The following is a 27,211-nucleotide window of genomic DNA, read 5'->3' as shown; positions in this document are numbered from 1 at the left end:
GGGGCAGCCTGCAGAGAAAGCAAGCCCGACCAGAGAGATGGTGGTCGGTTTATTGCAGGATCCAGACCTTTCTTGCACCTGCAGCTCTGGACACGGCAGGATCCTTGAGAAAACAGAAACACACGTTTGCAGAAGCCTGCGAGACAGCTGGAGAGTCCACTTAGAGTTGGAACGTAGGGTTTCTCCACGCCGCATGTTTTCCAGCGACACGTTCCCTTACGTGCCCCGGCGAGCCCCCTTCCCCAGGCCTCCCCCCATCTCCCGCGAGCGTCGGATTGGACGCAATTTTCCGGGCACCGCGTCTTTAAGCACAGCTGGGTCCGCCCGCGCACGCGCACTGCCGCCGGCCCGGGCGATCCCGGTTCCCAGCGCTGAGCGTCCGGGTTGGTTTCCGCTGCTTCCGGTTTTCCGGGCGCCGGCGCGGCCTCTGAGTTTCCGCCGCATCCGGCGGCCCCCAGCGGGGACGGACGCGTCGGAGCTGTGGGGCCGCGGCGAGCGTCTCTTCCTTCCACTCCGGCCGAGGCCTTGTCGCTGCGGGCCGGGCCCCAGGGCGCCCCCGATGGCGGGGCAGCGGGTGGAGGTGGACGGCGGGATCATGGAAGGGGTGAGTGAGTGCCCCGGTGGCGCTGCAGGACTCTGCTAGGGAGGCGTGCGTCCCTGTCTGACGCTGTCTTCTCCCTCTTCTCGCACCCGCACCCTTGGCAGGGCGGCCAGATCCTGAGGGTGTCTACAGCCCTGAGCTGCCTCCTGGGCCTCCCCTTGAGGGTGCAGAAGATCCGAGCCGGCCGCAGCACGCCGGGCCTGAGGTGAATCGGGGCGCTGGGGGTGGGGGACGGGGGTGGGGCTCACTGAAGGCGGGGACCGGCTGCGTGCTTGGGGCCTGCGGTTGGGGTCGCGCTGTGTGGCGGCGGCATTGAGAGCCGGGGTGGTGATGCTTGCAGGATCTCGGCCCCAAGGTTGAGGGATCTGAAGCCGGGCCCAGGGCCCCGGGGGACCAAGCTCCTGCCCTGGCCGTTAGAGGTAGTCGGGGCTGTGCGGCCTTGAAGGCCTCGAGGGGCAAGTTGAGAAAACAGACCTACGTGTTTTTTTTTTTTTTTTTAAGATTTCATTTATTTATTCATGAGAGACACACAGAGAGAGGCAGAGACACAGGCAGAGGGAGAAGCAGGCTCCATGCAGGGAGCCCGACGTGGGACTCGATCCTGCGTCTCCAGGATCACGCCTTGGGCCAAAGGCGGCGCTAAACCGCTGAGCTACCTGTGCTGCCAAGACCCACGTTTTTTCTAGAGTTTCTTAGAGTTCTCTAGCTTCCTGAGGAGCTGTTACCTAAAATGTTTTCTCACGTCATTGGGCATTCCAAGTACCTGGAGAGGTTGCGGCAGCGAGTGAGATGGATCCGGGCAAAACGCCGCTTTTTTAACCAGTGTATTCTCTGCCGCTGCGCCTTTTAGAATCATAGCTCAAGAGGGATCCTGAAAAAAAAAAAAAAGAAGGGATCCTGAGAGGTGTTATTCTAGCTTTCATTCAGACCTCTAAGATGTTAGGAGTACAATCAGAATTACCAGTTGTGGACGGGTAAAGACGTTGACACTTGACCTTGTTTCTTCTGTCTGGGAAGCTAGGTGTGTCACTGGCTAAGGTCCAGGTATCTGTGCCTGTTATCAGGGGACCCAGGTTGAAGCCAAACTGATTCCTTTGGACATTGTAATAGATCAGCAATCTCTTCATCTTTTATTTTATCCACATCCCATTTTTGAGTCATTAAAAGGCAATTATTGATGTTTGTGAACATTAATTACCTTAGTCACAGCAGTTTTTTGCAGCAGTTTCACCAATAGGAAAATCCAGTTCATTAAGGCTGTTTTAGGTACTTCAGTAGTTTGCCAGAGCTGCCATAACAAAATGCCATAGACTGGGTGGCCTAAGCAACAAATTTATTTTCTCATTGTTCTGAAGCCTGCAGGTCCAAGATCAAGGTGCTAGCAGGGTTGGTTTCCTCTTAGTGCCATTCGGGAAAATTCTTTCCGGGTTTCTCCTTGGCTTGGAGATGGCCTCTCTCTTGCTGCCACTTCACATGGTCATCCTTCTGTGCATGTGTACCCCTGATGTCTCTGTATGTCCGAATTTCCGCTTTTTGTAAAGACACCACAGAGAATGGATTAGGGCTTACTCTAACTGCCTCTCTCTCTCTCTCTTTTTTTTTTTTTAATATTCTATTTTTAAGGAATCTATACCCACCATGGGGATTGAATTTACAACCCCAAGATCATGAGTCCCAAGTTCTACTGGTAGAGGCAGCCAGCTGTCCCCTGTCTCTTTTTAACTTAATCACCTCTTTAAAAGCCCTAACTCTAAATACAGTCACATTCTGAGGTACTAGGGGTTAGGGCTTCAGCATAAGAATTTTAGAGGAATGCAATCAGCCCATAACAGGTACTATACATCATTCAATGACATGTAAGTGAGATTGGTAGCATTGGGATAGTTTTTTCAGTTTTCCTCTTTGCATACTTCTCATTTGCAACAATGCATCATTGTAGGTGTTTTTAGCTAAAGTAAGTGGTTTGGAAAGAACCCTCAAAGTAGTACCTCTAAGCAGGTAGTCAAGGTACATAAAAACCCAAAAGAAGCTCTGATACTGAAGATATAGCACTTGTTGTGGTTGGACCTTGCTCTTTTCTTGCCATTGCAGTTTTATAAATGGGTCATAAAGTAATGGGGATATAGGCAGTCTGAATGCACACGTTTTGATGCAGTATTATGACCTGAAGGCCTCAACATTTATCTGGACTGGAAATGATTCGAGATTTGTGTGATGGGCAACTGGAGGGGGCAGAAATCGGCTCAACGGAAATAATATTTACACCAGAGAAGATTAAAGGTGGAATCCACACAGCAGATACCAAGACAGCAGGGTATGTATCACTTATGTTCCATGTAAGTATGGGCTTTAGACTAAGGGTTCGGGTACTGGTACTGTCATTACTAGACAAGTTGCTTAACCTCTTTGGGCTTTAGTTTCCTCACTTTTAAAATGGAAATGAAACACTAATCTTTCTGGGATAGAGATTATGTAGTTTTGGGGATCTAATTGCTTATCAATTATAGCTATCTAGAATTTTGTGTATAGTACAGTGCATTTGTTTCTTTTTATTATATGAAAACAGTATTGGAAATGATGAAATCTACACTCTAGTAAGAGTAGGTAGTTTTTGCATTGTATGTAGCATATTTAATTCTTAGCTTGCAGCTGATTATGGGCCATATTCTACTTTTAGTCTAGGTATTTTGTTGTCTTTTAATAGATGATTATGCTATCCTGTTTAGAAATGGTTAGATATGATCTTGGGGCTTTTCCTCCCTTTGGAAAATGGATATTTAACAATTAAATTGAAACTTTATCCTTTTCCAAGAATTCTTCCTTTTGTTGATAACACATGTGAGTACTTTTTGTGTTTTCTGGGTTATTTGGCTGATTGCTATTGTAAACCATATTGTTTTTACCAAAATCTTATCCATTTACTAGGAAATTTGATAAAATAACCTAGTAATGTAAATCTGGTGCCAGTTTGTTTCAGAAACTTTTTAAATAGATTTTGATTATTTTAGTTTATGAAAATGTTGAGTGGGGTGCTGGATGTCTCAGTTGGTTAAGTGTCTGCCGTTCCCTCAGGTCATGGTCCTGGGGTCCTGGGATCCAGCCTGCTCAGCAGGGAGTCTGATTCACCTTCTCCCTCTGCCCCTCCCCCCTGCTCTTGCTCTCTTGCTCTCTCTCTCAAATAAATAAAATCTTTTTTTTTTTTTTTTTTAAAGGTAATGTTTAGTGGTAATTGAGACTTGAGTGATGCTGTGAGTAGACCTCTGAAAAGGGGCTTGCTACTAGGCCTAAAGTGAGGTTTGCCAAGTGAGAACTTTCGAGGGGATTAAAGAATTTTGAGGTATCTTCGTAGTCAGTACATTATTTGGAGTATTCTTCTGTACTAAAAGGGGGGAGGTTATAATTAACCAACTATCTAAAAATTGAAACAATAGAATTTTGAAGTTGCAAGAGAGAAAATAGAAACCATGTATTTCCAATCCTTCCTCCGCTTTGTGAATGAGAGAATAAAGACCTAACATCCTGGGTCAAGTGATTTGCCTAACATAATGGAGTCAAGGACAGAATTAGATTAGAATGTAGGGTTTATGGCTTCTAATCCACTAGACTGTATGGGAAATGAATTTAAAATTAAGAATGCAGCTCTATTCAGGAGACTAAGCCAAGCTTTTTCCCAGCAAGAGAACATACCTTACTTATTCACATTCTAACATTTGTATCCTTAACTATGATTATAGTACCATGTGTTTTCTTAGATGTCTACCTTTGTTTTTGCAATTTCTTACTCTACTAAAATTAAGATTTTCTTTTTTTTTTTTTTTAAGATTTAATTTATTTGACAGAAAGAGAGAGCACAAACAGGGAAGTGGCAGGCAGAGGGAGGGAGAGGCAGGCTCCCCTCTGAGCACAGAGCACAACATGGGGCTCGATCCCAGAACCCTGGGATCATGACCTGAGCTGAAGACAGACTGACTGAGCCACCCAAGCACCCCTCTTTTCTTTTTTTTTTTTTTTAAAGTTTGTTTGTTTGTTTATTTATTTAATTTATGAGAGATTCAGAGAGAGCACACAAGTGAGCAGTGGGGAGGGGCAGGGGGAGAGGGAGAGGCAGGCTCCCCAGTGAGCAGGGAGCCCAACTCAGGGCTCCATCCCAGGACCCTGGGATCATGATCTGAGCCAAAGGTAGATGCTTAACCAGTTGAACCATCCAGGTGCCCCTAAGGTCTTTTTTACTGTTCTTACAGTCTGATTTTATTTGGGGCAGTGGGAGAACACTTTAAATGTTGGGTTCCTCAGAGGAAATAAACACTGAGAAGTTTAGTAGTTTTTACTTTATGGTTTACTGTAAACTGAACATTTCCGAGTTTTTTCACTTGCTCCTCACTTGCTTGATTCCTTAAGAACAGGGATTATATTGTATGTTTTCTCTTATACTACCTAACACTTTATGCAGTCTGTAAATGTTTAGTAAATTAATGAAATGCATTATCAGTGATAGACTGTTTATTTCAACACATATACATTGCTACCATGAGAATGTTAAGTGAAGGTCTGTCTTGGTATTATAGGCTATGTCAAATCTGTATTACAATCTGTATATGAATGCGACAGCTTACTTAGAAAATCTGACCAAGTGTTTCATTTTATAAAATACTTCATATTCTAGAATTATTTCTCATAGTTTCTCACATTATTTTACTCTAATGACCAAACAGAGATAAGTTACAGATTATTTCCAAGTAAAATATTCAGCTATCAGTCTTTGTAAAATACTATTTTATCAGATCATAAACTCCATGATAGTAAGCACTGTATCTTAACTTGATACAATGCCTTGAACAATGCCTGTGCCTGGTAAAGATTCAGATGTAATTATTTAAATATTTCTAGACTTTGACTTCTGTGTGTATAACTATCTGTTATTGTACAAAAAGTTAATACAGTTTAATTGATTCTATTTCCTATGCTATATTTTTAGACTTTGACAGTATTAAATACATTTTCATAAATTGCACTCTCAGAAATCCTTTTATAAAAACTTAAGAATAATTTTATTTTTAAAAAATTCTTTTTTTTTACTTCTTTGTAAGTTAAAGATCACAGAACTAATGTATTGAATTCAAACTTAGATTTGCTGATCATTTAAGGCTAGTTCCTTCTATTATGGAAATTCTGTCTTTAAGTTTCTGGATTTTCTTTTTTCTTTTTTTTTTTATTTTTTATTAATGATAATCACAGAGAGAGAGAGGGAGAGGCAGAGACACAGGCAGAGGGAGAAGCAGGCTCCATGCACCGGGAGCCCGAAGTGGGATTCGATCCCGGGTCTCCAGGATCGCGCCCTGGGCCAAAGGCAGGCGCCAAACCGCTGCGCCACCCAGGGATCCCAGTTTCTGGATTTTCTTAATTAGGTGGGGTGGGTTTTTTTTTTTTCTTAAAGTAAGCACTTCTTCCAGTGTGAGGCTCAACCTCATGACCCCCAGATCAAGAGTTGCATGCTCTACTAACAGAGCTAGTCAGGTGTGGCCCCCCTTTTTAATGGGGTGTTTTTAAACTTTAGACTTATATACCTGTTATATAAACTTTAGGATATATACCTGTTTTCCCAGTTGTCTATGCCTCAGCTGATGGTGATGTGTAGTAATACCATGTTCTTGAGACTTTAAAAAGAAAATGCAGCTAACCCTGTTTTGCCTTCTCCTTAGGAGTGTGTGCCTCTTGATGCAGGTCTCAATGCCCTGTGTTCTCTTTGCTGCTTCTCCATCAGAACTACGTTTAAAAGGTGGAACGAATGCTGAAATGGCACCACAAATTGATTACACAGCCATGGTAAGGGCTTTTGTTGTTGTTGATGAACTAAGATGACCTCATATATTCTTCTGAATCTCCATTCTTTATTTAATATACCCTGAGTTGTTTGTGTACATACCTGTTTATTTCTTTTTGGTGTCTAGTTCTGTTGTGGGAGAGGGTAAGGGATTGTGTTTACTTTTAGATTTTGTGTTATATTTTGAACAGTGTTTATAGTGAATTATTTTAAAACCTCAAGTATAATTGTTACAGAAATTATATTACTTCCATAAATCAGTAATTTATAAATATCAGAATTATGACTTGGAAGAAAAAATTAGAGAATTAAACACTGTGTTTGATAAGAGTTGGTGAGGATGTTAAGAAATTGGAACCCTTGTATACTGTTAGTAGAAATGCAAAATGGTGCAGCCACTAAGGAAGACTGAAGATTCCTCAAAAAATTAAAAATAAAACTACCATATAATCCAGAAATCCTCTTTTGAGTATTTACCCAAAAGGATTGAAATCAGGGTCTTGAAGAGATATTAGCATTCCCATGTTCATTGCAGTACTATTCATAATAATCAAGGTGGGAAAACAATCTAAATGTCTGTTGATGAATGGATAAAGAAAATGGAGCATATACATACAGTGGAATACTATTCAGCCTTAAAAAAGACATTGTAGGGTGCCAGAGTGTCTCTGATTAAGCGTCTGCGTTAGACTCAGGTCGTGATCCTGGGGTCCTGCTTCTCCCTCTGCCTATGTCATAAATAAATACATACATACATCATACATACATACATAAATACATACTTAAAAAAAAGACATTCTAGAATATTTGACAATATGAATGAACCTTGAGGACATTATGCTAAGTGAAATAACCAGTCACATGAAGACAAGTACTAGTGTAATTCCACTTTTATGAGATATTTAAAGTAATCAAATCCATAGACTCAAAGAGTAGGATGGGGTAGAGGGAAGGGAGAATAAAGAGTTATTAATCAACAGGCATAAAATTTCAGTTAGGCAAGATGAGTAAGCTGTAGAGGTCTGTACAACATTTACATATAGTCAACAGTATATTATGCACTTAAAATTTTGTTAAAAAGGTAGAGCTCATGTTAAGTGTTCTTTTTTTTTTTTAAAAGATTTTATTTATTTATTCATGAGCAACACAGAGAGAGAGGGAGAGGCAAAGACACAGGCAGAGGGAGAAGCAGGCTCCATGCAGGGAGCCCGATGTGGGACTCGATCCCAGGTCTCCAGGATCACACCCTGGGGCTGTAGGCGGCGCTAAACCGCTGCGCCACTGGGGCTACCCAAGTGTTCTTTTCTCAACAGAGATAAAATTTAAAAAATTTAAGTACCATATTTTGACTGTAAATTTTGAAAATGATTAAGTGTGCTTATACAGTTAGTAGGAGAGAAAAATGGTGTCTTTTTTTTTCCTCCCAAGTTTTTTATGGTTTAATTATAGCAAAATTCATCTTTTTAGTGTACAGTCCCATGATTTTTGACACATAGTTGCAAGCCAGCCACCACCATCAAGATACAGAATTACTGTAAAAAAATTCCCCTTGTACTCTGTGTAGTCAGTCCCATGCCCTGGCCCTCGGCAACTACTGCTCTGTCTTGTATAATAGTTCTTGCCTTTTTTCTCTGAATGCCACATAAAGGAATAATATTGTATGCAGCTTTCTGTGTCTTTTTTTTTTCCACTTACCATAATATGTTTGAGATTCATCTTTGTGACTTGTTTTAGCAATAAAAGCTAAGTAGTATTCTATTATATGGATGTCCCAGTGTGTTAAGCCATTCATCTGTTTGAAGGACATTTGGGCTGTTTCCAGTTTTTGGCAATATGGAAATGTCACTATTAACATTTATTTACAGGTTTTTTACGTGAACATAAGTTTTCATTTCTTTTGGATAAGTTCAAGGAGAGGGATTGCTGGTAATAGTAAGTATATATCTAACATTATGGCATACTGCCAGATTGTTTTGGTATCCAATGTGGCTGCATTGTTTTGCATTTTCACTAGCACTGTATATAGTTTTAGCTATTCTGCATCTCTCCAGCACTTGATATTTAATTTTTTACCATTTTAATACATAGTATAATCTTTAAAAAAAATTTTTTTTAGAGGGAGAGCTTGGTGGGGGTGGGGAGGGGCAGAAGGAGAGGGAGAGAGAATCTTAAGCATGTTCACACCTCACACCCAGCATGGAGCTTAACAGATGGCTTGATCTCACAACCTTGAGAATGTGACCTGATCCAAAATCAAGAGTTGGATGCTCAAACAACTGAGCCACCCAGGCGCCCCTGGATGGTACAGTCTTTTAAAATCTACTTTGATAGGATTTGTAATGAAACTTAGTTTCAGGAAATGAACCTAATTAAATATTACAGACTGCAGCAAAAGATAAATGTTAAAGGTATTTGAGCAGAGCATTTATATAGTAATCATTACATAATATATAATTACATAAAAATGAAAACTTAGAGAATGGTTGAATAAGTTATTATGCTAGAATGTCATGCAGTTATTTAAATATAGTTTAGAAAGACTTTTAGGATGTCAGGAAAAATGCTTCTGTTTATAACATTAGATGGAAAAAATGAGGGTAAACATTGTATGTGCAGTGAGAGTTCAATGTATAAAAGAATTGAGAAGGCAGAGATGCCTAGTTGGCTCAGTTAGTTGAAAGTCTAAATCTTGATTTTGGCTCAGATCATGATTTCAGGATCATGGGATTGAGCCCCATGTTAGGCTCCATGCTGTGCATGGAGCCTGCTTGGGATTCTCTCTCTCCCTCTCCTTCTGTCCTTTCCCTACTGATGTTCTCTCTCTCTCTCTCTCTCTCTCTCTCTCTCTCTTTTTCTCTCTCTCAAATAAGTAAATAAAACTTTAAAAAATTGAGAAGGCAGAATGGAATGCTGTTCACTAATATCCTCTAATTTCTTATGCGTTATATTACTGAAAGGTTAGGATATATTATTGTGTGGAGTAAAATAACCACTAAGATCAAGTATCCTGAGTTCTGACATTTTTTTTTATTAGACAGCCCTGATTAATTAAATGTTAAACTTTTAGTTTACATATCGGTTATTTTATTTGAAAAACAGAACTAGCCTACACATTTTTACGTACTAGCTCAGTGCAGAGCACTTTTGTTTAATAAATATGCTTGTTGAATCACTGAATATTTATGGTTAAAGTAACAATAAACTGATGTTTCAGGTTTTCAAGCCAATTGTGGAAAAATTTGGTTTCCAATTTAATTGTGACATTAAGATGAGGTAAGTTACTTATTTGTTAACCCTTTGGCCCACTATTTGTACTTAAAATAGTGGGGAATTAGACCTTAGAGAATTATTCTGGAACCTACTACTTCTTGTAATAATTAGAAAATAATTGTAGGAAATACAATTTATAGGAAATAATTATGCTTTGTGCTTAAAAACAGTAAGTGGCAGGGGCATGGGATCTTAAAAGCAGATAGATATGCTATTTGCTTGTTTTTAGGGAGAAATATTTTTAAGGGAATTGCTACACTGAGGGGACCTTCATATCGAGTGTTATCCATGCTCAGCACAGATGGAGTACTTTCTCTGTGCAAACAACTGGACTAGGCACTACAGTGTCATAAAAGGGATTCTCCTCTACAGTGCATGCAGAATTATTTTCCTAAGAAACACATTGGACATTCAGATGATTTCTCTTCAAGCCTTCCCTTCTGTCACATGATAACAAGGCCAGATTTCTTGGTGTGGCATTTAAGTGTGCTGCAATCCTGTTCCAGTTTACCTTTCTAGCATCAGTCCCTGCCCTTGCCCCCATGCATTCTAACGTGTTTACTTGCTCTTTAACTGTACTTTGTGCCTCTGGGCTTTCATTTCTTTAAGTTTTTCCTCCCCTGCTTTCTTAAAAACTGGAAATCCTATATTTTTTTCAAAATGTAACTAGTAATTTTATTTTTTAATTTTTTTTAAGAAAGATTTTTAATTTTTATTTTATTTTTTAATTAAATTTTAAATTTATTTTTTAATTAAAAAAATTTTTTTTGTGACTTATAATTTCTTGTGTGAATTGTCCATGGGTATATCTCAATTGGAATTCATATTTGCATCTCTCTTGTAGTCTTTTTACAGTCTGATGTCTTCTAGTAGGTTGCTTATAGAGCCATCTCTTGATTGGATAGGGAGCTCCTTGTGGATAGGAGCACTGTTACTCTCATCTTTATGTTCCCAGCATCTTCCATAAAACAAATGACAATATTGGAGTTAAAATTTTGTTAGAAAAAAAATTTTTTGTTAGTGTCCAGTTACTTAAATATTCATCATATATTTACTGAGTACCTCCTACTTACCAGACATTGTTTTAGGGCACTGCAATAGCAGGAACAAAATAGACAAAGTTCTGCTATCAAGGAGCTTAAATTCAAAAACAGCACTGTCAAAAAGAACTTTCTGCATTGAGGGAAATGCTCTCTGTCTGTCCAATATAGTAGTCACTAGCCACACATGACTACTGAGCATTTGAAATGTGGCCAGTGTGACTGGGGAGCTGAGTTTTAAATTAAATTTAAATTTAAATAGTCACATGTAGTTTGTGATTACTATATTGGACACTATTACTTAGAAATTTGGAACGTGAATTATATGTTTGGATATCATTCACAGGTTATTTTATTGTAAATGTTTAGCTTTATTTTTGTTACAATCAGTTTATGTGAGTATTTGTCATACTTTTTATAGAGGCTACTACCCAAAAGGGGGTGGTGAAGTGATTGTCCGAATGTCACCAGTTAAACAGTTGAACCCAATCAATTTAACTGACCGTGGTTCTGTGACTAAGATATATGGAAGAGCTTTTGTTGCTGGTGTTTTACCATTTAAAGTAAGTTGTCTAGAAGTTTATGTGGGTCTTGGTATTATGTCATCAAAATTTTGAAATTATTAAAAGCACTTAATTTTTTTAAGATCTTATTTTTAAGTTTGCTCTGTGCTCAATATGGAGCTAGAACTTAAAACCCCGAGATCAAGAGTTGCATGCTCCACTCCATGGGATGCCTGGGTGACTCAATTGGTTAAACATCTGCCTTTGGCTCAGGTCTTGATCTCAGCATCTTGGGATTAAGCCCTGTAGCATCAGGTTCTCTGCTCAGAGGGAAATCTGCTTCTCCTTCTCCATCTGTTCTCTCTCTCTCAAGTAAATAAATAAAATCTTAAAAAGAAAAAAAAAGAGTTGCATGCTCTACCAACTGAGCCAGCTAGGTACTCCTAAAGCACTTAAATTTTTAATATTTTCATTAAAAATTTTTTTTGTAAACATTTATGCTCTTTACTCTTGAAAATCTAGTTTTTATATAATGCATGTAAAAGTTACTAATTATGTTTCTTTGAAGGCTTGAAAACAATTGTCAAAATAATTATTATTTTTTTTTTTCAAAATAATTATTAACTTATTTTATTCTTATTTTTCTGTCTTGTCAAAATAGGTAGCAAAAGATATGGCAGCGGCAGCTGTAAGATGCATCAGAAAGGAGATTAGGGATCTGTATGTTAACATCCAGCCTGTTCAGGAACCTAAAGACCAAGCCTTTGGCAATGGGAATGGAATAATGTGAGACAATACACTTTTTCCTGGATACTTGATTGAGAGCTCTGAAATAATTATTCTGTTTGAATTAAAGATTTGTGGTTTTTTTAAGTATTACAGTTCTAAAAATGCATATTTTTAAGGACATTCCTACCTAAAAAACAACAGTATGATGAATTAAAATGATTATTTTATTCTGAATTTTTTTCCTAAGGATGGTTTGCTTTTTCTTACATTGTAAGAGTCTTTTCAGTCTTAAGCTAATCAGAAGTTAGCCTTTGAAACTGATCCTGAGAGAAATATTTCCAGTTGTTTTTCTATACCTCAACTGTGAAGTCCATTTACATGTAAATATTAGATAGGCAAAGGTCTATTTAGAAAAGAATTACATTAATTTAATTAGGAATTACTGATTTAAATATAAAAATGCTTGGGGTGCCTGGGTGGCTCAATCAGTTAAGCATCTGCCTTCAGCTCAGGTCTTGATCTTGAGGTCCTGAAATTGAATCCCATGTCAAGCTCCATGCTCAATGGGGAGTCTGCTTCTCTTTCTCCCTCTGCCTCTCCTCCTGCTCATGCTCTTCACCCATGCTCTCTCTCTCTCAAATAAATAAATTAAAAAGAAAAAAAGCTAAAAAAATATAAAATGCTTCAATTGATCTTTTGAAGGATGAGAGTATCTCTTATGGATAAAAAGCCTCGTTTTCAGAGTTTCTATTAAAGGGTTTAAATGCATGTTCATTTGCTAATACTATCTAAAAACTGTAAAACAAAACCAAACATTTCTGTAGAAAGATTTTTTTCTTTTTTTATTGAAGTATAGTTGACATACACTGTTAGATTAATTTCAGGTGTGTGGTATAGTGAATTGACAATGTTATGTTTTGCTTATCACAAGTGTATTTTCCATCTGTCACCTTACAATGCCATTACAATACCACTGACTATATTCCCTATCTGTACCTTTCATCCTTGTAGACTTACTCTACAAAACTGGAAGCCTGAATCTCCAGTTAAGTGTTCTTAACTGAATCTCCCATTCTCTTCACTTATCTTGCCCATCTCCCATCCCTTCCCCTCTGGCAACCATCATTTTCTTCTATATCTGTGTGTCTGTTTGTGTGTTTGTTTTGTTTTTTAGATTTCATGTATAAGTAGAATTGTGTGGTATTTGTCTTTCTCTGTCTGGCACTTAGTCTGTTGCTTTCTAGGTCCACCCATGTTATCACAAATGGTAAAACCTCATTCTTTTTTATGGCTGAGAAATACTCTATTGTGTGTATATGTACCACATCTTTACCCATTCATCTGTTATGGACACTTGAGTTGCTATTGGCTATTGCAATTATTGATAGATATGTACTTAGTACCATTTTGTTAATTGTTTTCTGGGTGTTTTTGTAGTCCTCTGTTTCTTCTTCTCTTGCTCCCCTTGTGATTTTTTTTTTTTTTTTTTTTTTTTGCTCCCCTTGTGATTGATGACTTTTGGTAATGTTCTTTCTCTTGGTGTTTTATTTTCTGTGTGTCAAAGTTTTAGTTTTGTGGTTTCCTTGAGGTTTGTGGATAACATCCTAAGTATATAGCAGTCTATATTAAGTTGGTCACTTAAGTTTGAACACATAAAAAGATCTTTTCATTTTAGATAATTATAAAACCCTTCATATTTTTAATTTTTATTAAAGATTTTTAAAAATTATTTATTTTAGAGAGAGAGGAAGAGGGAGAGAGAGTGTGAGTGGAGGGAGGGGCGGAGGGAGAGAGAGATCCCAAGCAGACTCTGACCTGAGGGCAGAGCCCCATGCGGGGCTCTATCTCACAACCCTGAGATTATGACCTGAGCCAAAATCAAGAGTTGGATACTCAACCGGCTGAGCCATTCAAGTGCCCCTCATAGAATATTTATGGTAAAGTAGAAATGGTATCATTTAGTGTGGATGACAAAACTTCTAGAAGAGCCATTCCCTTACCTGTGAATGGATTAGAATCTAGTGTGACTTCTTGTTGGAAGTGCTGAAGAATACTAATGCCCTCATGAAGCTGGAGAATGCTAATCATGCTGTTCTTTGTATAAAGAATTTCACTTTTGCAATATACTAGATCTAATCCTATGTACTTAATAGTCACTATTCCACTGTCTTGCATTTGCATATAATTTTAGAATATTTATAGCATAGATAGTAATACTTCTTTTTTTCTTATATAGCATTATTGCTGAGACATCCACTGGCTGTTTGTTTGCTGGATCATCGCTTGGTAAACGAGGTACAGATAAATGAAGGGGGTCCACAATTTCTAGTGGTAACGTAAAATTTTTTAATTATCTGTCAGGCGTAGAGTGTAGCAAGTGTAAAAGAATATGATTAACTGATTCTGTTTTATAGTCAGTTAATGAATTAATTAAAAAATAAATAAAAAATTAAAAGTAAAAAAATATAGTCAGTTAAAATTTCAGCCTTTCTCCTGACTTTATACTTTGAAAAAATCTCAAACTTATGAAAAAGTTGAATGACCAATGAACATCCATATACTGTTCTCTAAGGTTTACCAGTAGTGAACTTTTAGCTACAAGTTTGTGTGTTTCTGAACTATTTCAATATAAGTTGCAGATAGGACATCTCACCCCTGAATACTGCAGCATGGATGTCCAAAGAGCAATACCTATGTAATCACAGTACCATTTTACACCCAAAGAATTTGTCTCTTATATTCTGATATAACCAATTCCCTCTAAAATATTTTTTAGAGCAGTGGGGCTTGTTTGTGGGTTGTTGTTGTTTTTTGAGCACTGACAGAAGTTGATCATGTCTGTTCAGTTTCTTTCCTGCTACAGAATAGTTTCACCATTCTTTTTCTCTCATGATACTGACATTTTGAAAAGTCCAGTCATTTTCTCATAGGATTTCCTACAATTTGGATTTGTCTGGTTGTCTCATGATTAGATATCTTCTGGTGAAACATTTTTAGTAGGAATAGGTGACTGTGTACATTCCATTTTACCACAGCAGGGTTGATGATAATGTCAGTTTGTCCTTTATTGGTAAAGCTAACTGTGATCACTTGGTTAAAGTAGTGTCCTCCAGGTCTGTCCCCTATAAATCCTTTCCTTTTGTATAAGTAATAAGTCATCTGGGTTAGTACTTTGAGACCATCTGATTATCTTATTCCTATACAACTTTCATCCAATGGTTTTAGCGTCTCTTGGTGACTCTTCCCTGCATCAGTCATTATATTGGTGGTTTCAGAAAACTGAATTTTTTTAAAGATTTTATTTATTCATGAGAGACACACACAGAGAGAGGCAGAGACACAGGCAGAAGAGAAGCAGGCTCCCTGCAAGGAGCCCAATGTGGGACTCAATCCTGGATCCCGGGATCATGCTTGAGCCAAAGGCAGATACTCAGCTGCTGAGCCACCTAAGTGTCCCAGATATGAAAGGGAAATGTAGTTAAGATTTAATATATTTAGGAGAGGAGGTATGTGTGTACATCTGATTGTTAATATTTGAAGTTACTTTTGCCATTGAGGTGACTTCTAGTTGGACTTCTTGTTTGGATAGCCAACATATCAGCATCATCAGGGAGTTTGTTTTAAATACAAGTTTGGGGGTTCATTTCATACCTCCCAAATTAGAATCTCTGGAAGTGGACCCAAAGATCTGTTTTAATAAGCTCACCGGATACTTGTGAGATATAATGAAGTTCAAGAAGTAATGACCAAAAATAAACATTTAGAGTACACTGATTACTTGTTAGGTCTAGTGAAACATCAATGTGGATAGTGATAGTGAGCCTAACAGTCTAGAGAAAGCAAAGGTAATGCAAAATATAAAATAGAGACCAGGAGCCCATGTAAGTAATGAGTGCTGGGCAGACATGCAGACATTGAGTAGAATGAGTTTATTGGGTACCACCATGTGCCAGGTAGTATATACTAGGGTCACAGATGTGAGAGCCACTTGTGTTTCCTGGTTTAGTCTGGCAGAGGAGACAGAAGAGGCAATGATTTTGGTATTCCCAGGGTATCATAGGAACACAGGGGAAGAACAACTAATTCTCCTTTGGGGGCCAGTTGACCCCAAATCTGGCTTCTGCCATTCAGCAATCCTCCAGTGGGTTCTGTAGATTAGTACAAATTAGCCAGGGACACCTGGGTGGCTCAGCGGTTGAGCATCTGCCTTTGGCTCAGGTCATGATCCCAGGGTCCTGGCATTGAGTCCTGAATCAGGCTCCCCAAAGGGAGCCTGCTTCTTTCTCTTCCTCTCTGTGTCTCTCATGAATAAATAAAATCTTAAAAAAAAAAAAAAAAAAAAGGTAGAAATTAGCCAGATGTCACAGTGAGCTAAGGAGGAAGGACACAGGATAGTGCTGACATAACAGAGTAGTGTGGGGCAGCCCAGGTGGCTCAGCGATTTAGCGTTGCCTTCAGCCCAGGGTGTGATCCTGGAGATCTGGAATTGAGTCCCATGTCGGGCTCCCTACATGGAGCCTGCTTCTCCCCCTGCCTGTGTCTCTGCCTCTCTCTCTCTCCCTCTGTGTCTGTCATGAATAAATAAATAAAATCTTAAAAAAAAAAAAAAAAAGAGTAGTGTGTTCTTTGGGCAGCTACAACTCTGTGATGTGTGTAGGATCTGGAGTGGGAAAGTGCAGATGAAGTTAGAGAGGTAGACAGATGCGAGATTTTGAAAGACTTCATAGGCCATGTAAAGGGTTTCATCACGAAAATAAAGATTTTAAGGAGGAATATCATGTCAGATCTTTCGAAAGGTAATTCTGATAGATAAATGGAGGATTAGAGGAAAACCGTATTGGAGGCAGGAGGACAAGACTTTTGTAGCTGTTCAGGTCAGAAGTGGTAAGGGCCTATACAAACGAAAGCAGTGACTCGAGTTAGAGTGGAGAGTACCAATAGCAAGGATATTAGGAGGGAGAGCAAGTATGTGGTGACCAGTTGCATATAGAAAGTTAGAATGGCAATGGGAAGAATGACCTAGATTTCTAGCTCTGGTAACTAGAAACATTAACAACTTGTGATATAGGAGGTTGAACTCATTTGCCAGAGTAGATGATAGTTTTAGATATGTTGCATTGAGATTGTATAAAGCAACCAGTACTCTGTTACTGCTAGCAATACCTAGGATTTACGTTGCTGGCCAGCTCTGAAAAAATTTCTAGTATTCCATCAACACTTTTTTTCTTACTTTGTCATGTGAGACCATTTTTACTTTGAAGTTGCCTTTGGATAACATGGTTTCAGGGTACATAAAACTTATCTTTAGAGTTAGTATAGTAGGAGGGAATAGATGATAGGGCAACATTCTTTTTTTTTTTTTTTTTTTTTTTTTTTTATGATAGTCACACAGAGAGAGAGAGAGAGGCAGAGACACAGGCAGAGGGAGAAGCAGGCTCCATGCACCGGGAGCCCGACGTGGGATTCGATCCCGGGTCTCCAGGATCACGCCCCAGGCCAAAGGCAGGCGCCAAACCGCTGCACTACCCAGGGATCCCTAGGGCAACATTCTTACTCAGAGTGGCTCCTGCTGGTGCTCTCCCTTGTTTCCTGTTGGCACAGATGTCAAATGAGATGTCATTAGCAAATGTCAAGGCAGCATGGGGTCTTATCTCTCCATCTAGGTAGAATATATTAAGGATATCAGAGAGAATGTTGTAGCTTCCATTGTCCCCCTTCATTTCTGCTGGGGAAGAGGTCCCCTTTCATTTCTGATTGAAATTAACTGGAAAATTACCAGACCCTGAATCCTAATGTCTAAGAGTTACTACAAGAAGCAACATTAGCTGTTTGTTCATGCCGTCATTTGTGGTGGAAGCAATAACCTGGAACTAGTCATGTTTGTCACTGTCACAGTCACTAAAACCATTTTGATCTTAGTTTCTTTATCTGTTGAGTAAGAGAATTAGCCTAGAGAATCTCTCAAGTCCTTCCAGCTATAACATTTTTTGATCTTGTAACAAAGGCGAGGTTTTGTTCTGTTTGAGAGTCCTGGGACTTTAGATGGAGGCAGTATAGTCCCATGTCTGCCAGTATCCTGCATGGCAGCTGGGGGCTTTCCTTTTCTGATACATGAGATCAGACCACTGTCTGTGTATAAAGATCCCTTCCAACTTTATATGATTGCAGTATGGACAGGATATATTTTGTCTTTACATTGTTATGTATTCTTTGCCCACTCTTGTCTTTCAGTTAGTTGTGTTCTTTAAACATTTTTTTAACTTTTTTTTTTTTTTTTAATAGACTGTTTAAGCATGGGGGGAGAGGGAGAGAGAGAATCTTAAGCAGGCTCCATGCTGGGCTCCAACATGAGGCTCCTATCTCAAGACTCTGAGATCATAACCTGAACTGAAATTAAGACTTGTCTACCAACTGAGCCCACCAGAGGCCCCTCAGTTAGTTAGTTTCTTTACTGTGGTAGCAAAACAGTCAGCTAAGGTACACTCTGATTAATCAGTCCCTGTTATCAGTGTGTGGAAATTGCCTAGGTTAGAACAAGCACTTTACTTCCCTCCTTCGGTATATGTAGGTATATGCTACATATATGGCATCTATGGTATGTGTATACATATATGTATATGCATATATACCATATATATATATATATATATATGCGCTAATTCATGGCATCTCTCTGATGTCCTAGAGTCAATCCTTTGGCCTTCTCTTCTTAATCTAATAACCTTTTTTATAGTATTGTCCTTTCAATAAGCTAGAAGGTACCCAAATCATTGAATATTCATTTTAATTTGCTGGATTATAAACCATCAGTATTGAGACCTTTTTAAGAAATATCCAAAATACCAGAAGATTATTTGTCCGTTAGAAAAGCATGAAAATTTCAGAGGAAGTTAGGATTTTGCTCTTTTGTTTAGAACATAGTACCAATAAGCAGATTTCTCATATATACTTCATTTTGTTCAGTTGCCACAGACCTTTACTAATAACTGGTAATGATATAGATCCATTCATACCATTATTCACTATCAGGGCCACTGGGTCAGAGGGAATGTGAGTGGCTCTGGAAAACACTTTGTCATTTGGCAGAGAAACCTTAGTACATTTCCTCTTCTCTAATACTGCCAAGCCAGGAATTCTTTCCTTCTACCTCATACTGCATCAAATTTTAGCCATTTTCTAGCAGTCACTTGAGTCCTTTATGCTCCATGAAACCTTCTTGTTCATGGGACCTTCATTGTTCTAGGACCTATAATGTTTTTCCTTTTTTTTTTTTTTTTTTTAATTTTTATTTATTTATGATAGGCACAGAGAGAGAGAGAGAGAGGCAGAGACAGAGGCAGAGGGAGAAGCAGGCTCCATGCACCAGGAGCCCGATGTGGGATTCGATCCCGGGTCTCCAGGATCCCTCCCTGGGCCAAAAGCAGGTGCTAAACCGCTGCACCACCCAGGGATCCCTGTAATGTTTTTCTTTGTGAACTTTCACTGGTGATATAATTTATACCATAGAGCTTACCTGCTTATCCTTTGATTCTCCAATATATGAGTATTTCTTTTTTTTTTTTATGAGTATTTCTTTATATCATCTTAGCAAAGAAACCAGTTCCTTTTTTCTTAAGATTTTATTTATTTATTCATGAAGAGACACAGAGAGAGAGGCAGAGACATAGACAGAGGGAGAAACAGGCTCCCTATGGGGTGCCTGATGCAGGATTCGATCCCAGGACCCTGGGATCACAACCTGAGCCGACGGCAGACACTCAACCACTGAGCCACCCAGGCATCCCAAGGAACCAGTTCCTGTTACTTAGTGTGAGACACACATACTAGATACTCAGTATTAACTATTATTACTAGCTTATTATGAACCAGTCATGGTAATATATGTTTTATAAATATTATCTCTAATTTCTTTAACAACTTTGCAGCTTATGTATTATCTCCATTTCCATCTCCACTTGGAAGAGGAAACAGAAGAGGCTGAGTAGTTGAGATTCATACCACATGTTCCAAACCGCCTCATTTAGTCATGTACTTGACTGACTGATGTTGTAAAGATAATTATAATAACTGCTGTAAGGAAAAACCATTAAAATTTTGAAAATCCCCCTTTTCTAGGAAATCTTACCAAGGCATATATATAATCAAATGGATTTCCACATATAAAATAGAAATAAAAACTAACCACAGTCTCATACCTTAAAAGACATTTTTATTTGTAGCCAGGGAACTTCTTTTAGTTTAAAGTAAATAATTCAAAAGAATCATTTGAGGGGCGCCTGGGTGGCTCAGTCGATTAAGTGGCTGACTCTTGATTTCAGGTCAGGTCATGATATCAGGGTTCTGGGATCCAGCCCATGTCAGGGTCTGTGCTTAGTAGGGAGCCTGCTTGAGGATTCTCTCTCCCTCTCCTGTCCCTCCGCCCCTCCTCCTTCACCCTCTCACAAATAAATAAATCTTTAAAAAATAGAAGCATTTGGGGGATCCTTGGATGGCTCAGCAGTTTAGCATCTCCCTTCGGCCCAGGGTGGGGTCCTGGGGTCCTGGGATCAATTCCCACATCGGGCTCCCAGCATGGATCCTGCTTCTCCCTCTGCCTATGTTTCTGCCTTTCTTTCTCTCTGTGTCTCTCATGAATAGATAAATAAAATCTTTAAAAGGAAAAAAAAACACAAACATTTGACATTCCACTACTTTTGACAGACTTCTTTTGTAATCAGTATTATATGAAGATTTGGGGTGTATGTGTGGAGAGGCAAGGAGTAGGCATGGGGATTAATATTCTTATTTTCAAAATAAGATAATGCCTGTTTAAATCTAAAGAAATAAAATTTTGGGCAGCCCCAGTGGCCCAGCGATTTGGCGCCGCCTTCCGCCCATGGTGTGATCCTGGAGACCCGGGATCGAATCCTGCGTCGGGCTCCCTGCATGGAGCCTGCTTCTCCCTCTGCCTGCCTGTGTCTCTGCCTCTTTCTCTCTCTCTCTCTCTCTCTCTCTGTCATGAATGAATTAAAAAATATATATAATATTTGATGTGAGGATTTTTTTTAGATTTTTTTTTATTATTTATTTGACAGAGAACACAAGGGGAGCTGCAGGCAGAGGGAAAAGCTTAGGGAGCCTGATGTGGGGTTCAGTCCCAGGACTCAGGAATCATGACCTGAGCCGAAGGCAGACACTCAACCACTGAGCCACCCAGGCACCCCTGATATGAGAATTTTATCTGCTCTTAGATGAAACTTAATTCTTTAACTTAAAAAAAAAAATCCTTTAGGGCAGCCCCAGTGGCCCAGCGGTTTAGTGCCACCTTCAGCCCGGGCGTGATCCTGGAGACCCGGCATTGAGTCTCACGTCAGGTTCCCTGCATGGAGCCTGCTTCTCCCTCTGCCTGTGTCTCTGTCTCTCTCTCTCCCTCTCTGTCTGTCATGAATAAATAAATCTTTAAAAAAAAAATCAATTCTAATGGAATTACCTACAGACTAATTATAACATGTATAAATTGCAAATTTAAAATTTTGAAGTTGAGGCATAGTATTATGGGGTTATCACTTAGTTATAAATTGGTTTCATAATTAGTACTTTTATTTTTTTAAGATTTATTTGTTTTGAAAGTGAGAGAGCACACAAGCAGAAAGGGCGGAGGGAGAGAGAGAGAGAGAGAATGAGAATCTCAAGCAGACTCCATGCTGAGTGCAGAGCCCCATGCAGGGCTCAATCCCAGGACCTGAGCAAAACTAAAAGTCAGACACTTAACCAACTGTACCCACCCAGGTGCCCCTCATAACTGGTATTTTTAAAACAGGGCCAAAGCAGCCTGTTTTTTCCTCTACTGGGTTCATTTAAAGATATAAATTATTTGTATGTGCTAAGCTCTCGAAGATTGAATATACTTTAAGATCTAAAAGTTCTGTTCTGTTGGGTGAGTTCAGAGGCCTAAAAAATGTTATACTGGTGCTAACTGGGACATATTATTTCAACTTTTTGTCTCTTCATAATTAACTTAGTTTTTTTGCATTATGTCTGTTATAGGTGTAAATGCAGACAAGGTTGGAATTGAAGCTGCTGAAATGCTATTAGCAAATCTTAGACATGGTGGTGCTGTCGATGAGTATTTGCAAGACCAGGTAATGACACTTTTGGTATAAAAACCTTTGAACATTAGATTTGAATATTTGGTAATTAGATTGACTATAAATTTTATCTTAAGTTTTTTTATTTATTTAAGTAATCTCTCTACCCCATGTGGGGCTTGAACTCAAGACCCTGCAATCCAGAGTCACATGCTTCTCCAGCTGAGCCAGCTAGGAGAATGAACGAATATAAATTTTAATCATTGATTGGCTTAGTTCAGCCAGTTTTTAAATATTTTGGAATTACATTTCTCAGATTTCAGTGTTCATCTTGACCTGGCTACAGCATTTGGCCCACGTGATCACTCTTTTTTCTTGAAATACTTTCCTCACTTGCTTTCTTTTTTTAATTTTTAAATTTTGTGGAGTGGGGAGGATACAGAGGGAAAAGGAGAAAGAACCTTAAGCAGACCATATGCCCAAGATGGAGCCTGATATGGGGTTCAGTGTCATAACCCTGAGATCATGACATGAGCAGAAATCAAGAATTGTATGCTTAACCCACTGAGCCACCCAGGCACCCCTCTCACTTGCTTTCTGAAACATTATTATCTTTCTTTTCCCTTGGGCGTGTATTCTAGTCTCTTTGCTAGTTTGATATTACTATTGTTTTCAACTCATCAACTTCTAAATTTTGGAGAATCCGTAGGCTGAGTCTCATGCCTCTTTATCTGTGTTCACTCCCTCAGTTGTTTTGTCCAGTCTCACAGCTTACATACCATCTGTAAAAATAGAAGCATTGTTGTACAAACAACTCAAATTTATATCACTAGCTCAGGCCTTTCTCCTTAACTCCATATTCATATCTCTCGTGACTGTAAGCATTTCCACTTGGACATGTCGTAGACCTCTCAAACTTAACACATCTACCACATGCTAGTGAATATTTCCAAGTGAGATCTTCTTATGGTCCACTGTCTTGATAGATTTCCTGTTTTTTCTACCACACTTTTCTCTCCTTAATCTCAGACCAGCAATCTACATTAAGAAATATTCTCTCCAGGATTTTTTTTTAAAGATTTTATTTATTTATTCATGAGAGACACAGAGAGAGAGAGAGGCAGAGACATAGGCAGAGGGAGAAGTAGGCTCCACGCAGGGAGCCCGATGTGGGACTTGATCCCAGGACTCCGGGACCACGCCCTGGGCCTAAGACAGGTGCTAAACTGCTGAGCTACTCAGGGATCCCCTCTCTCCAGGATTTCTTAACCAGTTTCTTTCTTTTCTTTTTTTTTTAAGATTTTATTTTTAAGTAATCTCTACAGCCCAATGTGGGGCTTGAATTCACAACCCTAAGATAAAGAGTTATGTGCTCCTCTGTCTGAGCTAACTAGGCACCCTTCCTCCCATCGACCCCTTAACTAGTTCCTTATTTCTAGTCTCTTCCTTCTTAGGTGTACTCTATACTCCAAGTAATTCTGTATTAGTGTATTTATTTACCTGTTAAAATGTTGTAATTTTAGAGACTGGAGAAAGTTTGTCATATATTCCAGCTTGCTGAGGCAGTCTGATTAAATATATTAACTTTTAACTCTATATTTTTTTCTTAAACATTGATTTTTTTTTTAAAGATTTTATTTATTCATGAGAGAGACAGAGAGGCAGAGATATAGGCAGAGGGAGAAGCAGGCTCCCTGCAGGGAACCCAATGCAGGACTTGATCCTGGGACTCCGGGATCATGCCCTGAGCTGAAGGCAGATGCTCAACCACTAAGCCACCCAGGCGTCCCGATTTTAGAAAATCTATGTTGACAACTGCTACTAAGCATTTCTGTACCACACCACAGACTTTGGCTGACACAGATTTTCTATTATCTTAGGACTTCTGGAAACCTAAAGTAGAAATTCTCTTAGCTGTTTTGATTTCTAATGGTATTTTCATGTGGTAAGCAGTAGAGTTTAACTCCAAATGTTAGTAAATGTATGAAATTTTTCTTCTTTGTTCTTTTTTTTTTAATAGTTGATCATTTTCATGGCATTAGCTTGTGGAGTTTCCAGAATAAAAACAGGACCAGTTACACTCCATACACAAACAGCTATACATTTTGCTGAACAATTAGCAAAGGTGAGTATTCCATTAGAAAGAGTAATTGATTTTTATTGTAGCCAATTTTGGGTCAGATTGTAATAAACAAAAAACTTAATCATAATTGCTATCCCTCGCCTAGTAATTCCTGTGTGGCTGACATTGAGCTAATTCAGCAAGTTACCTGCATCATCTTATTCTGCATTACCATTTTATTATTTGTTTATTTATTTTTAAAGATTCATTTATTTGAGAGAAAGCACAAGAGCTAGGAGATGGGCAGAAGGAGAGGGAGGAACTCAAACAGACTCCCTGCTGAGCATGGAGCCTAATAAGGAGCTCAGTCCTATGACCCCAAGATCACAACCTGAGCCAAAACTAAGAATCAGATGCTTTACTGATGGAGCCACCAGGTGCCCTTCTGCATAACCTTTTTTTTTTATTGTTTTTTATTCATGAGACACAGAGAGAGAGGCAGTGACATAGGCAGAAGGAGATGCAAGCTCCATGCAGGGAGCCTGACGTGAGACTCGATCCCTGGTCTCCAGGATCAGGCCCCTGGGCTGAAGGCGGCACTAAACTGATGAGCCACCTGGGCTGCCTAGATAGTTCTTTATTATTCTCATTTTGCATGTGAATAAAATGAGGTAGAGGAATTAAATTAATTACTCAAGACCATATAGTATCTTAGGGGCAGAGTTGGACTTTGAGCAAATTCAGGAAAGCATACATCAGAGCTCACGTGTGGTACTGCCTGCAGGATAAAGATGCTTTGGGCAGCTCGGGTGGCTCAGCGGTTTAGTGCCGCCTTCAGCCCAGGGCCTGATCCTGAAGACCTGGGATTGAGTTCCATGTCTGCTCCCTTCAGGGAGCCTGCTTCTCCCTCTGCCTATGTCTCTGGCTCTCTCTCTCTCTGTGTCTCTCATGAATAAATAAATAAAATCTTTAAAAATATAAAAAAACAAAAAGATAAAGATAAGTTTTGATGAGAACTATGAAATTAAATCATAAGGAATTTGTAGTTGCCCATAAACTTAAATATTAATATAACATTTAAATGTTTTATTTTCTTATGATTCTATGGTAGAATGGAATATTTGCTGAAATTTTAACACCAGCCCTCTTAACTTTTATGAGTAGATTGACAATTTTTAGTGAAATAGGGTTTAGTATTGTATAAGCTCATATTTGTACCCTTTCTATAGCATTTCAATTTTTAAAAATGACTAATATGTATATTTCATCTGTAACTAATACAGTTTCCTTAGAGAAAATTTGGAAAACAAGGGGAAAAAACTTGTCATAATTCCCTTTTGCCAATAAAAGCACTGTTGACATTTAGGTATTATCCTCTTAAAAGTGTTTCTCTTTATAATTTTTTTTTTACTGAATGCATACAGCTTCACTTCTTGCCTTTTTCAGTAACGCTGCATATTTCCAATTTGCTGTAATCTTTGTAATTTCATAAAGTGATATAAAATTTACAACTCAGAATTTTATGAAGGTGCTGACCTTAAGTATTTTTTAAATTCTAAAAGTAATACTATTAAAGAAAATCTAAAATTCTAAAATTAAAAAAAAATTATAGAAGTGTACTAAGCACAAAGTCACTTTGCCTTACTCCCAGCAGTTTATTTGTATGATTTTTAAGAATATGTATCTTTTTTCATATTATTAGAAAGCACTGTGGTGTCCAACTCTTGGTTTTGGCTCAGGTCATGATTTCATGGTCATGAGATCAAGTCCTACATGAGGCTCTGAGCTTATTGCAGAGTCTACTTGAAATTCTCTTTCCCTCTTTTTCTCCCCCTCCTGCTTCTCCTCTCTCTCTTTCTAAAATAAATAAGTAAGGGCAGCCCTGGTGGCGCAGCAGTTTAGTGCCGCTTGCAGCCCTTGGCATGATCCTGGAGACCTGGGATCGAGTCCCATATCGGGCTCCCTGCATGGAGCCTGTTTCTCCCCCTGCCTGTGTCTCTGCCTCTCTCTGTCTCTATGAATGGGTAAATAAAATCTTTTAAAAAAATTAAAATAAAATAAATAAGTCTAAAACAAAAAAAGCATAGGTAAATTTTGGCTCAATTGTAGGAAAAGGCTAATAGGAATTAAAGGCAAATTATATTTGATGTCGAGAGATAGTTGACTGTATTTTTTATTTTTCCATTAGTGCTGTATTTGTAACTGTTGTCTGTCTTTGTAGACTATGATCTCCTTGATAGTAGGGACCAAGTTGTATTCATATAGTCTTTTTACAGTACTTCGCATATAGTAGACACATGTTATTTGAAATGAATACACAGTGAAAAGTGCTGTGAATTGGCATTTATAGTTCTGGTTTCTTGTTCAGCTTTGTTGTATTTTAACTGAGTGACTCGGGGCAAGCTGCTTGATCTTTCTGTGCCTCTGCAGATAACTGATCTATAAAATCAGAGACTGATACATAGTCCCTTAAAACTCCTTCCAACTTTAAAATCTTTTTTTTTTTTAATTTTTATTTATTTATGATAGTCACAGAGAGAGAGAGAGAGAGAAGGGCAGAGACACAGGCAGAGGGAGAAGCAGGCTCCATGCAGGGAGCCCGACGTGGGATTCGATCCTGGGTCTCCAGGATCGCACCCTGGGCCGAAGGCAGGTGCCAAACCGCTGCGCCACCCAGGAATCCCCTCCTTCCAACTTTAAATTTTTGTAGTTTACAGTATGTTTATATATAGGTTAGAAATGATTTCCTTGGCTATTTATGTAATGCTTACAATGTGAAATATATATATATATGCACATATATAATTACATAAATAATTTGAATATATAGCTTAGGATTCAATGTTTATTCATTCAACGATAATTTTCAGTGTCTAGTGTATATCAGTACACTGCCACATAATACTGAAACTGGAGTAATTTGTGAATATTACTATTCAACAGGGCCCCAGAACAATGGTTTTCAAACTGTGTTTCATAGAATCCTAAGGTTTTAGGCATATTTGAATTCCCTTTGCTACAAATTCAACATACTCAGTTGTTTTTATTTTAATTGTTTTGTTAGAATGAACATAGTAGCTTTTTAAGACAAATCATGTTTCCAGAATATAATGATAGA

At 38.7% G+C, this 27,211-nt stretch overlaps 1 protein-coding gene across 7 annotated transcripts in view; it reads left to right on the top strand.

The window, feature by feature from the left end:
* Positions 1-27,211, top strand: part of RTCA (RNA 3'-terminal phosphate cyclase) — a 54,751-nt gene that overhangs the window by 13,107 nt on the left and 14,433 nt on the right. For 3 of the 7 annotated variants that reach the window (XM_038541213.1, XM_038541215.1, XM_038541216.1), the window contains exons 4-12: positions 706-806; positions 2,772-2,915; positions 6,301-6,424; positions 9,637-9,695; positions 11,154-11,295; positions 11,897-12,021; positions 14,201-14,259; positions 21,991-22,085; positions 24,052-24,156. In XM_038541213.1, coding sequence (XP_038397141.1) covers positions 706-806; positions 2,772-2,915; positions 6,301-6,424; positions 9,637-9,695; positions 11,154-11,295; positions 11,897-12,021; positions 14,201-14,259; positions 21,991-22,085; positions 24,052-24,156 — 954 coding nt within the window. Of the gene's footprint in view, positions 1-414; positions 605-705; positions 807-2,756; positions 2,916-6,300; positions 6,425-9,636; positions 9,696-11,153; positions 11,296-11,896; positions 12,022-14,200; positions 14,260-21,990; positions 22,086-24,051; positions 24,157-27,211 lie in introns of those variants that run through there. The other 4 variants (XM_038541214.1, XM_038541217.1, XM_038541218.1 and 1 more) reach the window with 4 other exon arrangements.

The sequence above is a fragment of the Canis lupus genome, chromosome 6, assembly GCF_011100685.1.
Source record: "Canis lupus familiaris isolate Mischka breed German Shepherd chromosome 6, alternate assembly UU_Cfam_GSD_1.0, whole genome shotgun sequence".
Classification (NCBI taxonomy): domain Eukaryota; kingdom Metazoa; phylum Chordata; class Mammalia; order Carnivora; family Canidae; genus Canis; species Canis lupus.
This window is presented reverse-complemented; position numbering and strand designations above follow the sequence as displayed.